The 15029-nt window shown below is 40.9% G+C and overlaps 1 protein-coding gene across 1 annotated transcript; it reads right to left on the reverse strand.

Moving 5' to 3' along the window:
* Window positions 1-214: 214 nt before the first annotated feature.
* Window positions 215-11495, reverse strand: LOC139722874 (apoptosis inhibitor 5-like; the record flags this gene model as incomplete). Its single annotated transcript, XM_071634155.1, has 10 exons — window positions 11402-11495; window positions 6356-6517; window positions 5696-5861; window positions 5086-5237; window positions 3997-4137; window positions 3204-3269; window positions 2476-2721; window positions 1600-1784; window positions 967-1117; window positions 215-309 (listed from the first exon to the last, which is right to left on the reverse strand). Coding segments are annotated over exons 1-10 (1433 nt in total), but the record flags the coding sequence as incomplete, so codon positions are not given.
* Between the last annotated feature and the right edge of the window lie 3534 nt (window positions 11496-15029).

Here is a 15029-nt window from a genome sequence, read left to right on the forward strand (position 1 = left end):
TAGTGCAACGTACGGGCACACACCCCTCACTACCCCCCCCCCCCCCAAAAAAAAAAAAAAATTACCTAGTAATACGTATGCCACCACAGGTATTCCAATGCTATGTTGCATGTCACTTTGAGCATGAATACAGATTATTATCTAGTCATCTAAAGGGATGATAATGAAGCTAATTGATGGAGACAGATCATTTAGACAGTTTATAGTAACTCACGCGGCCTGGTCTTTAGATGGCGGTGGCTGCTTGTTGACTGGTCTCCAGGACAAGATGATGGTGCTCTTGTAGGAGGGTGGATTGTGGAATAGGTCCTAAGAGAGAAGGGCAGGATTACACGATATATTACTAAGTATACAATTTTGCCTACATCATTCAAACTGAAAAGTTTGACGTGAAATGGAAATAAAATGTGAGCAAGCGGTACAGTCAGGACCCTCTGTCACTTCTCTGTAGTAGTTAATGTTATCAATCCACGTATCTACAATCCCAGTCAGACTTTGCAAAACCGTGCGTACTTTACTTCTCGATAACTTCCTGCAGTTCGTACGCGCAATCACTCTACGAACAAAATTTGCGGAATGTTTAAGCAATGTGAAACTACCTTTAGTTTTGTTCCTCGGCACACATTTTTCACGGGGGGTAATTTGATTGTGTGTCAAGCACGCAATCAAAGAAGGAGTTAAGATGTTTGTTTCTTCCCATAAGTGAACACTATTTGTTTTCTTTTATGAATAGTAGTTTCATTGTCTTATGGTATCATTTATTCTAACCTTACTGTAAACAATTTTTTATTGGTATAAAGGTCACAAATAAGACTGCTGAATATTGCTTATCAAATGGTGGCGAGCTAGTGGAGTAAAATGCAATCAAAAGACAATTGACTCCAATTTTGAGTATATAAAACATGAATGTCAATACAAAGTGTCAGAAACAGGTGTGGGGGGGGGGGAGGGGTGTGAAGGAGTTACCTTTGTGAGGATGTCGATGTTGGATGTGATCCTGAGGGCAACGACCTTCAGTTTGTTCTCCTCTGTCTTCAGCTCTTCACCAGACTTCCCCTGGAGGGCCAGACGGAGCTGGCGCTTGTACATCTGAACACCCCGGGCAAAGTACTGCAGCCTGCATTGACACATGAGGCATTGAACGAGGAGGTGTTTCACACTTACCAACATGAATGCAATTCACACTCAACAACATGGATAAACTGTGATGTCATTGTAGGAACACCCAAATGAAGGCATAAAGAACTTGACATTGAGAAGTTTCAGACTAACAAAACAAGCCTGTTAGTAAACTTGTCTACATATATGTCTCATGATAATCTAGTTAGTATTTTTATAAGTCTGTAATCAGACTTCAATCAAATTTCTCCCCCAAACATATCACAGTTGGCATATATACAGTACTCCAAGCAAGGAAGTATGTTGCAAGACCAAAATGAAGACAAGAAACTAATATTTATCTTATCTCTGTTTCATAACCACACTGTGCGATACACTACTCCCATCCTTTTTAAATGGCTTTTACAGCACTTGGACTTCAAAGACTATGTGTTTTATTGGCTCCACACAAAATGGTCATCCATTGCGGCATCCACTGACCTGATTCGAAAGTCCTTCAGCCGTTCGGCGTGCTCCTCTCCAGTGAGAAACTCTGGTGTCCTCCTGGCCAGCTGGTGGAAGGCGAACATCAGGCACTCCACGTAGGAGAACTGGAGCTGGGGGCCCTCAGGGGTCTCTTTGTTCTCATTTTCCTCACCCTCAGCCGGAGGCAGGGGCATGTAGTCCTGCAGGGGTGGGGGGGGGGGGGGGGGGGCATGGAAGAAAATTACAGTGAGTGAGAAATACTGTAAAAGCAGAAATGTTTGCATACATGACTCTCTGAAGTGCAATCATGAAGTCAAGATATGCAAAAGTGAAATACATGTGAAAGTTCTTGCACACACAATGCACTGAATGCAAGCGGCAATTCATGAAAGTTTCATGCTGCCATAAAAGGCCGTCGGCTCCAATTCGCAAAAGTTTAATGCAGCAAATGCTTCAGATTTTACAGCATATAAAGCCCGCCGCACACTATACGATCGGACCAGTCGTACGACCTTAAGACCGGAAGTGTGACGTCGCCAGCCTTGCCAGTTTCCAGTTGTACGACTGTAGTGCCAGTCATAGAGATTTGACATGTTGAATTTCCACAACTGGTGGTGGGCTTTCAGCCAATCATGATACAGTGTTATGCAAACAGTATAGAAGTGCACACAATGCGTACTGCGTGTGCTTCCATACTTCACCATGATCAATGGTAATATGTACAGAAGCCAGAATGGTCGTAAGCCTAGTTGTGTAGTCTCGACTGTATATTGTGCATTGCCAGGTCGTACGACCTGGTCTCAAGGTCGTATAGTCGTGAGTCGTATAGTGTGCAGCCTGGTTTAGTCTCCAAGTCTTGGTGGCAGAATGCCTTTTGACTGCTTCACTCACCACCAGAACATTGAAAAGGCGCTCCAGGTGGGGCTCTGCGGGTAGGTCGCCGCAGTTTGGCGCCATCTCTGCCACCAGCTTCAGCATCTCCAGCTTGGTGCTGTCCTTTTCCGTGTCCTTCTCCTTGTCTCCCTTCTCCTCCCCCTCCTTCTCACCCTCCGCCTCCGGCTGCGAGACGAGCTGGCTGAAGTTTGGCAGGACGTGCTCGCAGATGTAGGACACGAATTGTGTGGAGGGAACGTTTTTCTGCAGGACACACACATACACACACACACAAGTGCACACAAAATAAAATATATGAAAGTGAAGGAAAGGCTGTTTAGTTCAAAAGAACAAGGAATGTACTTCTCATTCTAGATTCATATATCCAAACACAAAGCAGCATTCATTTTTGGCAACTTCAACCACAATACGACAACATAAGTTCCTCTATCCTTCAATCGGTAGAGTGTGTGATCTCGCATAATATCATAATATCATAATATCAACCAAGATATGTGTACTCTACAAAGTAGAGAAGGGAAACGAACCAGTAATAAAGCACACAAAACATTTCTCCATTTCAGAAAACATTTCCGCAAACTCACACCGGCTCCCAGAGTTCTGTTTAGATTTAAATTATCATAACTCTGCTATATTGACAAAAACAAACAAACAAACTAACAAACAAACAAACAAACAAACAAATGAAATTAACAGTTGCATGAGCTCAAAGTTGAAGTACTTACCGAGAAGAAGGGCATGGCTTGCCGCACACACTGCATTAGTCTGTCAACACAGTCTGGGTCAGAATGCTGTGGATGTAAGAAAAATTGACTCAGTCAGAGTTGTCATGGTCTGCTATTAAAGCAATGCAGCTTTTCACTTTTCATCTGGGCAAATACAACTTATTGCTATTCATTGAGGCAAATGCAAGGCAGATTTTTTTCGTTCTTTTCTTTTTTACTAAAATAGAGGAGTAGTTGTTGGGAACCCCCATAATCATCATGATAATCATGATAAAATAGTAGGGGCAATGATGATGAAAATGATAGTGAGTCACGGAAGACTGCAGTGAACGTGAATCTGATGATGACATCGAGAATACAATTATGATCATGAGCATGATGATGATATTGATGAAGGTGATGGTGAGCAGTGTGATATTCATGATAATCATCATCATCACTTTGACCACGATGATGATGATGATGATGATGATATTGACACAGATAATAGCGCGTATTGTGATGATACACGATTGAGGCAACAGGGAAGAGTGCAGCGAACATGAATCAGATGATATTAAGAACACCGGTTTATGACTTTAGTACACCCGTATGATGATGATGACATTGATAAAGGCCATGGTGAGCAGTGTGATATTCATTATAATGATCATCACTCCAATCATGATTTTGATAATGATTATGATGATGATGATGATGATGATGATGGCAATATTGACAAAGAAAACAGTGAGCATTGTGATGTTAACGATGATGATCATCATCACGGTTAATACAATGATGATGTTTATACCTGGAATTCTGAAGTCAGGTCAGCCTGTTCTGTGACCAGCTCGAGAAGCTGCTTCCGTCCCTGGAGGGTCTGCATGCTGGTCAGTCCGGTCAGCAGCTTCATGAAGAGGACAAACTCTTCACCGGTCACATCTGCCAGGACCTGGGAAAAGAAGGTGACAACAACAGCATGTGGCACATGCCAGGATCACAGGGGCAATTCTCAGCTCGAACAAGAAACCTCTACTCTCAGCTGAAGTGTTGGTGTTACCATGTAGCTCTGCAAGGAGTCATCATTCACAATTTTTTCCCCTGTCTGCTGCAGTTCGTTTCACAATAAAAATTACACATTTATAAACATATTGGACGATGGTACTCAAGTTGAAGAGCAATTTGTCAAAGATGAACATGGTACACAGAGAATTTGGAGCTGTCTGGTTCTTCCTTTCTTTAACAATCAATTAATTTCTTTGTTCAAACATTGGATCAAGCATGCAGTGTATAATGTCACACTGCAGCCTAGAGTCTTACATGTACAAGATAATGAAATGGATTTGAATTGCCAAATGATAATACGTATATAATGAGTATGCAACCTCTAATAACCTCCTTATATAATTGATAACTGTCTATAATTCTTCTCCTGTTGGCGATATATTCTCTCAAAAGATGTGAATTATCTGGTAACTCTAATACATACACTTGGCTACAATGTTGAGTCAACCACAGTATCTACTGGTGGAAGGGTTATCTGGGGTAAGGCACTAGAAAAAACAGATTTCCCTCACTTGCCAAAATGAATCAAGCACTTGCCCAATCATGTTATTCGTCAAGCAGTGAGATTTGCTTGCCCAGGGCTAGTGGGCAAGTCAGTTTGTGGCATCACGGCAGATTGAATGTTCTATCGTCTTTCTTTCTGGTCACTATATAATTAGACTACAATCAAGACACACACACACGCACTATGCGCTTCAAATTCATTGAGTAGAGTGAGACGTACTGGTCACTGCGTGCTATACAAAGCATGCAAGATAAAGTGTGAAGAAACCACTCGTGATATGTAGAATACAGAGTAAGGAAAGCCTCGTGTGAGAAAATATCAAACACTAACCTCTTTTGATTTCTCGACCAGGAAGTCTTCCACTTCCTTGGGGATGCGCTCCGCCGGCAACCCTTGAATCTTGTTGCCGAGGAACTTGATGGCCCTGTCTCTGACTTTGTCTTCTCCCGACAGGATCTGGTTGAAGATTCCCCCAAGGGTGCCTGGCACAGGTGTAAACAAAAAAAGTGAAACAATATGACACAGATGAGGAAAGCAACAATCACATAAGCTGGTAAATTGAGAACACATCATGCCAGTCAGAACAATATTATTTGCAACCACAATTGTTGCTGAATCAAAACATTACTTTCCACCAAAATGCAAAATAAAACCCCAAACAAACAAGCTAACTTACACACATCAAACTTAAACAAACACAGACACACCACACTTACACAAATATTTTGCAGAAAAAAAAACCCACAAACACACATACATGTACAGGGCATTGCACTAGATATTTCTCCTGCGTGCCCTAAATGGGCATTTAGGCAGGTTTGCAAACTTTGAACAGGCAATGCCCCTTTCCCTGTGAGTTTTAGTTGCCCTGGGCAAGGAGGCAAGTGAGGTTTGTAGCACCCCATCATACAAACTACCCTACCCCCAAAATGTAAAGTACCTTTGGCGTCTATGTTGTACAGTGACATGAGGGCTGTCCTGACAATATTTAGCTCTGGGAGGTCGTCCGACTGCAGCAACTGCGTCAGGACGTCGGCGATGCGTAGCAGGTGGTCGGCGGAGTCACGACAGAGATTGGGTAGCTCCTTAATGGCTTGTCTTCGAATCTGTTACAAAATGCAGGGGTAAAAGGCGGGTTACTACTCACTCAAGATTTTATGTTAGAGACTTAAGGCCCATTTTAACAAAACCTTTCAAACTAGAGTTATGATAACAACATCCGGGAAGTATCCGGTTAATCACATGAATGCACCAGTTATGTCTGTCCACCTTACATACGTTACACACTAGGTCCGGAAATGGTACATAAAACACAGTGTTTAATAGAATTTAAGTGCTGCTATTACCTTTTGTGATCAATATTTGGCCATTCAGATTAAAAACAACAAATTTTCAATGAGCATTAAATTTCCATTTTGGCAAAAATTCTATGAGACTGAGCACTTCTTTGAAGCATTCGGGGACAAAGTTATCCCTCATTTAAAGTGTTCTGATCATATTGTATTGGGGGTGATGAACATTAGAATCAGAAAATAACCCAACATCCTCAAAATGTACCCTTTTCCTGTGGAAATGCCCAACTACAAATTGTAAAACCCACCATCGAGACGTCATCTTCACAGAGATCCAGCTGGGCATTGATGGCCTGCTCCGCCATGCTGGGGAAGTGCTTGAAGAACTTGGGGATGAACTGAGCAGCCAGCTGCTTCTGGGGTGCCTCTGCTCCCACCGCACTCAGGATGGACTTATACTCCTTCTCATGCTGTGTGGGAGTGGAGTGCCAAATTCAACAGAAGCAAAATTAGACCCTACATCTCATTAGAATCTGATGGATGTGGTTGACAGAAGTGATTTCACCATATTCCATATCCAGTACGCAACCTGCTAGAATCTACCACTAGATGCTCTAAATACAATGTATGGGTGATCTGTGTCATAGCTACCGTAAAACATAATATTTTCGCGAATGGGAGGCGACGGCCTTATACGCAGCATGAAATGGTAGCGAGTTGCCCAGAACATTTAATGCATATAGTGTAGACAAGATCTTTAGTGGGCATTTTAATTTCACGAAACTTGGCTCTCGCGAAATTAAAATGCACGCGAACATTCCTCTTTTTACAGTACCCGTATTCAAAACATGGGGTACATTTGTACCGAATCTTCAGGAGTACATTTCAGATACAGGTAGACTGGGGGTCCCAGGTGATGGAGCAGCATTCATTAAGTGCAGATGTACAAGGGATTTATGGGCAGCCTCTCTAAATGATTGTGGAAGGGTTTTCTAGTTGTAAGGGTATTGTATACTTCAAGCTTGATTTGAGAGAGTTGTAGCAGGGATTTTGTTTTAAGCAATGGCCCAATGGCATGAATGTCGACATCGATATTGACAATGCTTCCTGTGACCGATTTTGGATTTGGTTCAAATTTAAATCAAATTTAAATCTAAGTAGATAATTTTGGGGTGCTAGTGTACTTTTGCACCTGTTTGTCACATGATCTCCAAACATGCACAAACTGACTCTAAATATCCAACGGCCTCGAATATTTGAGATTTTGAGATTCAAGTCCAGTAGAAAAGGAATTTGTCACCATTTTGACACTTATACACTTGTTGGAATATGTCGATCGCAGCTAGTTCACTCGGCGATAACTGCGTTGCACAGGAGCAGACAGTGCAGCACGGTGTACAAAACATATTCACGGCAGCACAGCAGCGAGCACCGTGATTGATCTGAATGTAGCTATATCACAGCGATCAGAGCAAGTTCTTCTATGGTATCTTTAAAAAGATAATAATTTTTCCGCCTTTCTCTCAGCTTGTACCGAGTCGCAATATGTAGCGATTGATTGGGGATTGGGGTTGTTCGCGTTGTGTGTGTGTGTATGTGTGTGCACGCGTGCGTATGTGAGAGGGTGTGTGTGCATGAAAGAAGATTGTGAAAAATGTGGTTATACAGCTGTAATACAACTTAATACAAGGGTGAAAGAATATAATGCTTTTAAAAAAGGCTAGGAAAAGGGAGAAAAGGAAATGAAAGAAAGATCTATGTATGAAAATAAAAACCCTGGAAAAAATGAAACAAAAGGTTTACAAAATAGAGAGTTCACTAAAAGATAATGGAAGGAAAAAAAAAAGAAGAGAAACTAGCATTATAAGGAAAGCATAAGGGAGAGATGGATATGTTTGAAAAGAAATGAGGAAAGCAAAGAGAAAATATAGGGCTTAGGGGGTCTAGATTAAAAACAGAATTTACTTAAGCACTAACGTTAGGTAGAATAATAGAATCACAATGAGAGATGAATCAAAACTGGGTGAAAGCAAAGATGATTTAGGAAGGAAAGAAAGAATTATAGAGGTCTACAGGTTGAAAAGGAAATGAAGAAAAGGATTCATTAGAACGACACATATGTCATAAGAAAAAGATATTGGAAAGGATAGAAAGGAAAAACCCTTGCAGTTGGAGGGAAAAACAACCCATGAAGAAAACAAAGAACAATTACTGAATTAGGCAGAAAGTACAGTTAAATAGAAAATTGAAAAAGTTACACAAGAGGAAAACCACAAAGAAATTTAGGTATAGAGACAGAGCAGAGTCTACCTGAGATAGCCTGAAAATGAAAGAAGAAAAGATAGAAAAGAAAGAGAAAGTCAAGTGGCAGCACACACTCGCACATGCGCTCAACCGCTTTCTCAACAGCTTTTTAATGACACCCGTAGATCTAACGTTAGAAAAAAAAGTCGCTGTGTCGCTACATCAGAGACTCCAACCCCAAGCACCTTCTGATCTTGAGATTCTCCCGCCCGAAACCCCTAGCAAACGGGAGACTCCAAGTTGATGTGTGTGAGGCGCGAAGTTCCTAGGGTTCTAGGTGTTCTCTGGTGTTATCTAAGGCTTATTTTTTCAACATACGATAGAAATAAGTAAGAAATCCTTTCCACCGGGAGACACAGAGCCAGGGCGGGAGAAATCAAATCTCAAACGGGAGAACGGGAGATTTTGCAAAAATGGGCTTTCGGCGGGAGATCTCCCGTCGAAAACGGGAGAGTTGGAGTCTCTGCTACATTCAGACCAAATTATCGACCCTGCCGTGTACTGTACCATGCTGTGCCGTGGCATGCGCTGAACGTACAATGATTGTGTACAGTCAGCATTTCAAGACTGAAGAGATTGAGATTTTCCAACGATTTTCTGACACTTGTAGAAAGTGTTAAAACTTAACGTAACGTCTATTCGACTTTGGAGACTCAGATGCAAGTATTTTTAGGTTACTGAATAACAAGGCACAAGCAAGCAAGCAAGGGTGAGTTTGTTCATGTTTGGTCTTTTGGAGATCATTTTGACAAACACTAAACAGGTGCGAAAAAAGTACACTAACCTTATTAACGTTAGGGTCTAACTGTTAGTAGGGTGTCTGATCGCGCACTGCCAACCTTCGGACAAAACGCGCCCCTATCTTACAACACGCAAGCCCCATAGAACACAATGGAGTCGCGCGCCTATGCTGTTTTGACCCCGCGTTTTGTGCTAAAAAATCGCATTTATTGCAAAATCCCCGGTCCATGCCGCTATCGAATCCTAACAAATTTGGTATCATATGAAAGAGGAAGTTTTGCTCCATAATCTATCAAAGCGCTGGTACATGACTCCGACGATAAATTGGTGTAAATGTCTTTAGAATCACACCTATCTCGATATCTCGGCGTCTGCTGCGCTACTTGTACCAGCGTGTGGCATGCGAGTAGTTTAGGATGTGCTGAATCCGATGGTGAGGTCGGTTTTTCGCTAGCTCCACGTCTTGGACAGGGGATATTGCCTAGAAGATACCCCTTGCAATAACTTTTTGATCTCAGCGAACGGGTTAGGCGTGGCTTCGTATGCAAGAACCATAGTAACGTCCGAGCAAATACGCTCATACATATGTAAATCTACACGCATTCGCCGCCACATGGCGCGCATGCAGCTAGCTCGCGCGCTGTGTGTGTGTGTGTGTGTGTATCTCACGGACCTACACGTGTAGGTCAGCAGTGTGTCTACCGTCGCAAGGTACAAATGTAGCTACGTATCTACAATGTAGTTCGCTAGATCGCTGTGTGTGTGTCTACTTACGAGTACGTGCGCGCGTGCACACCCGTGCCACTGAAAACAGACTGAGCTAGCTAACTAGCAGAATTGCTAGCTGTCACGTCGCTTCGCTTGCGATAGTTCTACAGCACTGAGTTCTATGGGGTTACGATTGCCCAGCATTCACAATGTGCATGTATGAAACAAGCTCGTAAACTACCTGGCGCATCAGTTTCAATGTAGTCAAAGTACATGTACTATTACTGGATTGATAATGATCATAACAGGCCTACAATGTATGAGTTAACAATCCGGGAAACGAATGACCATGTAGAGTCATATATATATATATATTTTTAATACTTCAGTAGAAAAGTGCACTAACGATGCACGAGTTACAGTCTTTCTCGCGATCTTATGCAGCAACAGATAGGCCTAGGCTACACAACGCACCATATCAGGCAAGTCAATTGTGAAGCGGTACCGCGGTGGAAGGTAGGTACAAATACCGATTTTCACGACTGAACTTCCAATCGACAAAAAAGGTCAAGCAACGACTTTGGAAGCTATACTCTTCAGCCACGAATGGTGGTAAAGTGGCATTCATGGCTAAATAGCCATATAACATTTTCACATGAACTGCCATAGACCTCGACAGCATCGACGTGTTATGTAGTCGTCGCATTCAGTACAACAGTAGCCAGCTGTTTACGTGTGCACACACGTACGTAGTGTAGCGCATATAGCGTGTGTGTACAGTGTGTAGGTAGTACAATGTACAATAATACACTCAAATGCACGCTCGCTAGCTTGTCCGCCGATGTTGGCTGGGCCGGAATGCATGCGCTACGTATTCATTCACAACGCTGAGCGCTGTATACGTACGCACAACATGTATTATGACGACACGAGGGGGAGTGGCTTCTGCGCTGGTTACGCGTTTTAGCAATCCGCTGTACGCTCATTAACCGGTCGCTGGCGATCTGCACGCGAATGCTACTTACCGGCCTTGTTTGCAAACACGATTTGGACACATTTTCGTGCGTGCTCGTCAAAAAAAAGTTGTAATATTGCAGTGATTTGAAAGTTGAATTTCTCGAGATAGAATAATCATTTTGCCATGAAATTTGAAATATATGCTCATGACATATTTTTCTTTCATATGAAATAGTTCATAATCCACCTTTCATAGAATTTCAAAAGTTGCAAAAATGCTACAGACACCCTACTGTTAGTCACTAGCGCCAATTTTGGTGCATTTTGCCATTTTGGTTGAGTGGAATTCGAGTTATCTACATGGAAACGAAAGAACAATGGTACTATTTTGCCAAAGTGGCAGTGTCCAGGGTACTTATGTTACATCACATCACAAAGGGTGGTACTGGTATGCCAGGACCTGCTCTGCTGTCAGTGGCCAGCTGCACGCAAGGCAATGCCAATGAATACAATTGACCGGGTAAACCCTTTAAGAAATACCTCATAGGCTTACTACGCGATCATGACTGTGGCTTACTCTAGAGTTTCAGCCATGGAGTGGCGTGAAGACGAAGAAACTTTGATAAAATGAAACAAATCTGTACCTGGTTAGCATTTTCTCCAGCCTCTGCTAGGATTTCATAGTCCTTGTACAGCTGTTCCACTGTTACCATGGCGAAAGATGTGAAGCTAATTGCTATAAATGTTGGTAAATGCTGTCAGTTCTGTGTCAAATTAGACAAGATGCGGCACACGCCAACACGACTCTTTTTTTTTCTCCTTCAGCAGTCTGTAAAATGCAAACAGCGCCATCGACGTTGAAGATTTTGTTTATTACAGATTACGACTACGACTACAAACAAACGGTGCCTATTTATGTAGGGCCTAGGCCTATATAAAAGGAATTTTTCCTGAATAAAAAAGATGCAAAAACAAAGTAGAATATCAATTCTATTTGTAGGAAATCAAGGGACTAACTGTTAGAAAGATTAAAACAGAACAATGGCTCGGGCTGTCACCAAGAAGGCAACTCCGATCAGAGGCGACTTCCGAGACTACGATTGAACTTGAACTTTGTTACCTTCCTTAATAAATTCTCTATTGCACATATCAATCAGAGATAATGTTAAGTACAATAAAAGACAAGGGAAGGCCTTTGGGAAGTATGACTTGTTTAATAAGGTCCCTCAAAAAGAAAAAAAAAACAAACAAACTTATGAGCAAAAATAGTATTTACCGCTTACGAAGCTAACAGGTATCTTTGAAATTGGTAACTTTGTATAGTGAAACACACTCAAGCAAATTAACAACAAACCCCCCCCCCCCAAAAAAAAAAAAAAAACAAAAAAACAAAAAAACAAAAACAAGTACCTATGTGTAGAGGTGAACTAAAAGAAGTTCGAGAGACTCCTTATGAGATGGAAGGGGGGTAGAATGGATGTTATGTGGTAGAATTTTGGTTGACATTGGGCTTGGTTTCCAACTTTTTGTGAGATAATGAGAAACCTCTTGTAGGCAATATAGGAAAGTGCATACAATTCTAAGAGGAAATTTAAGTTTATTTGATGAAAATAGTAAATTGGCTTTGAAATGGCTGAGATCCTAAGACCAAAGGTGCCCTTTTATTAAGACTTTGTTTAGCTATGTTTTTGGATATCTCAGCCATTTCAAACCGAATTTCATCAAATAATTCCTCTCAGAATTCGATGCTCTTTAATATATGAGTAGGCTAGTTTCTAGTTTATCTTGCAGTACAAAAAAAAAAAAAAAAATCTGAATCGCATCTTAACCATACCTAGCTTATACCACCTCTTTAACATAAATTAGATATTATGGAAAAAAATATAGGCTTCAGGAGGACTAGTCAGAGTGCAACGAAAATATTCTGAGAATCCCACATGAATAATCAGAAAATAATTAGGTCTCACAAATATAAGACAATTTCACTGATGAGTCCTACAAAAAAATATAACTTTATCATTGATCCGTTCACCTACTTGTGCACAAGAAAACTTTTCAATTTGCGCTTAAAGACAGAAATACTAACATCAAAACAGATATGATATGAAAAACAGAGTCAAGTGGATTCCAAATTCGTGGTCCTCTGTAGGCCTATTTAAGTAAATTGATCCCTTGCATGGGGTAGGCCTAAATGATCGAAGAACATTCGCACTTAGTATTCTGGTGTTCTAGCTACATGTATTAGTCTATTTTTGGTAAACATTTTTGCAAGCAACACATGCAAATCTCCTGAAGGGCCTACTTTCAAGTCACAGCAGCGTCGCCCCGACGTCTCCTGAGATGTATTCTAAGTTGTTGAGACGTCTCTAGAACGTCTCCATATCGTCGCTGGGAGGTCATCATGGATCCCAGCAAGGTCCCCGCGGAGAAGTGTCCGAGACGTCGCGGACAAAATTAGTCCCGGCGACCTGGCCGCCACAAGGAGACGTCACGGAGACGTCTCCGAGACCAGCTGGAGACTGGAAAAAGTCTCCGAAAAAAAAAAATCAAACATGGTTGATTCTTTTGCGACTCCTCGAAGACAAGGTTAGTCTACACATCGACTCCAGGAGACATCGCGCGCAGACGTAGCGGAAGTTCGACCTATGTGGGGTTCGGTTTTGTGGCCGTTCATTTCCCTTTCTGAGCCTATAGCAAATTGTACCATTTTTATTTCGGGGGGGGGGGGGGGGGGCATTTTCCACTTTAATATGGGCAGTGATGCCGGTCACCAAGGGCCATATATTATCTAGATTAAGAACGATTTAAGTTGAACTTCTACTTAAGTCCATCTTGGTGAAACATCCGCTTGGCTGATATGTTATTGTTAACATGGTCATGATGATCTTTTGGTGATGCTATGAAGATTTAGTGAAAGTCAAGGGATACCAAAGAGATGACAACATGCACATTTTCGAAATAAAGATATGAATAAAGGAATATGGAATTGTTATGTTGGGCCTATATAGACACGTTCAGATTTCAGGTATCTGCTCCACAAAAAACAAACAAACCCAACAACAACAAAACCAAAAAAAAAAACAAAAACAAAAAAAAAAACCTGGTAATGCCTTTTGGCTCATGAAGACAGTGTTATGTTTGACTCTTTCTGTGCGCCATATACTTGTACTTCATTGGCCAATCCTACTGAATAATATATGCGTGTATATAAAATGTTTAAACGCAAAATCAGACAAATGCCATTTTCACTATCTTGAAAGGAAGGTCATCACTACAGAGAGAGAGAAAAAAAAAATCTGTTCAATGATACTGCACACGTTATCACATATCTTAATAATTTTTCCCCAGATTAAATTAGATTAAATCTCAAATTGACAACCCAAAATTGCTATATCTGTTTTGCATTCAAACCTTGCATAACTCCGTATATATATATTTCTTCATTTCTCCGTGGAGCCAATACGTGAGATTTCACGTATTGGCTCCACGGAGAAATGAAGAAACAAACTGGTAATGCCTTTTTTGGCCAATAAAGCATGAGTTTATTCGACTCAATTTGTCAGCGTCCTACGCCTTCTTCAGGAGTCTTGACAACATAACACTCAGCAAAGAGAGAAAGTGAACACCGTTTTCAAATTCGTTTTTCTCATAGAATGTTTGGCTAATTAATGCATTATATATATGCCACGTTAAAGGTAATTGAATTGGCTGTCACCATGGTAGGTCATAAAATAATGAAACTTTATGAATGAGTGAACACTTTCGTTTTTCTCTTACAAGTCACATAAGTAAAATTGCAATAATGAAAAAGTTGTCATTCATGTGTCAGTGCTCTAAGGTGATAACAATGAAAACAAAAGACGAATGTAACAAGCTGTAACACAATAAAAAACATTAACTGATTTGTGATAACAAACCTATGACATCTATAATGTCTTTGTAACTCTATTCCGGTCGATTAAGAAAGCCTGAAAATTATGGAGGGAAATGGAGAATTTTTTGTTTAATCCAAATTCAAATGACATTAGGAAATAATCACTATTTACAAAAATGTAGAAATTTGAGTTATCATTTCAAATTTGCGAGATTAAAAACATTCATCTCATGAAATCTTAAATTCCTAAATCCAATGAATGAAATAAGAAATTCTGTTCATTTAATCACCTTTGTGGCTTTACTCCCATGACATCTCGAAAAAATTTTCCCTCTTTTGGTTCCCACTTTGTTTTTGTTAGAAACTTTAAAGAGATAAACGAGAAAGTTATTTTTGCT

This window comes from Diadema antillarum, unplaced genomic scaffold (assembly GCF_040938485.1).
Source record: "Diadema antillarum isolate AM-2024a unplaced genomic scaffold, OU_Dant_1.0 scf00000174, whole genome shotgun sequence".
Taxonomy (NCBI): domain Eukaryota; kingdom Metazoa; phylum Echinodermata; class Echinoidea; order Diadematoida; family Diadematidae; genus Diadema; species Diadema antillarum.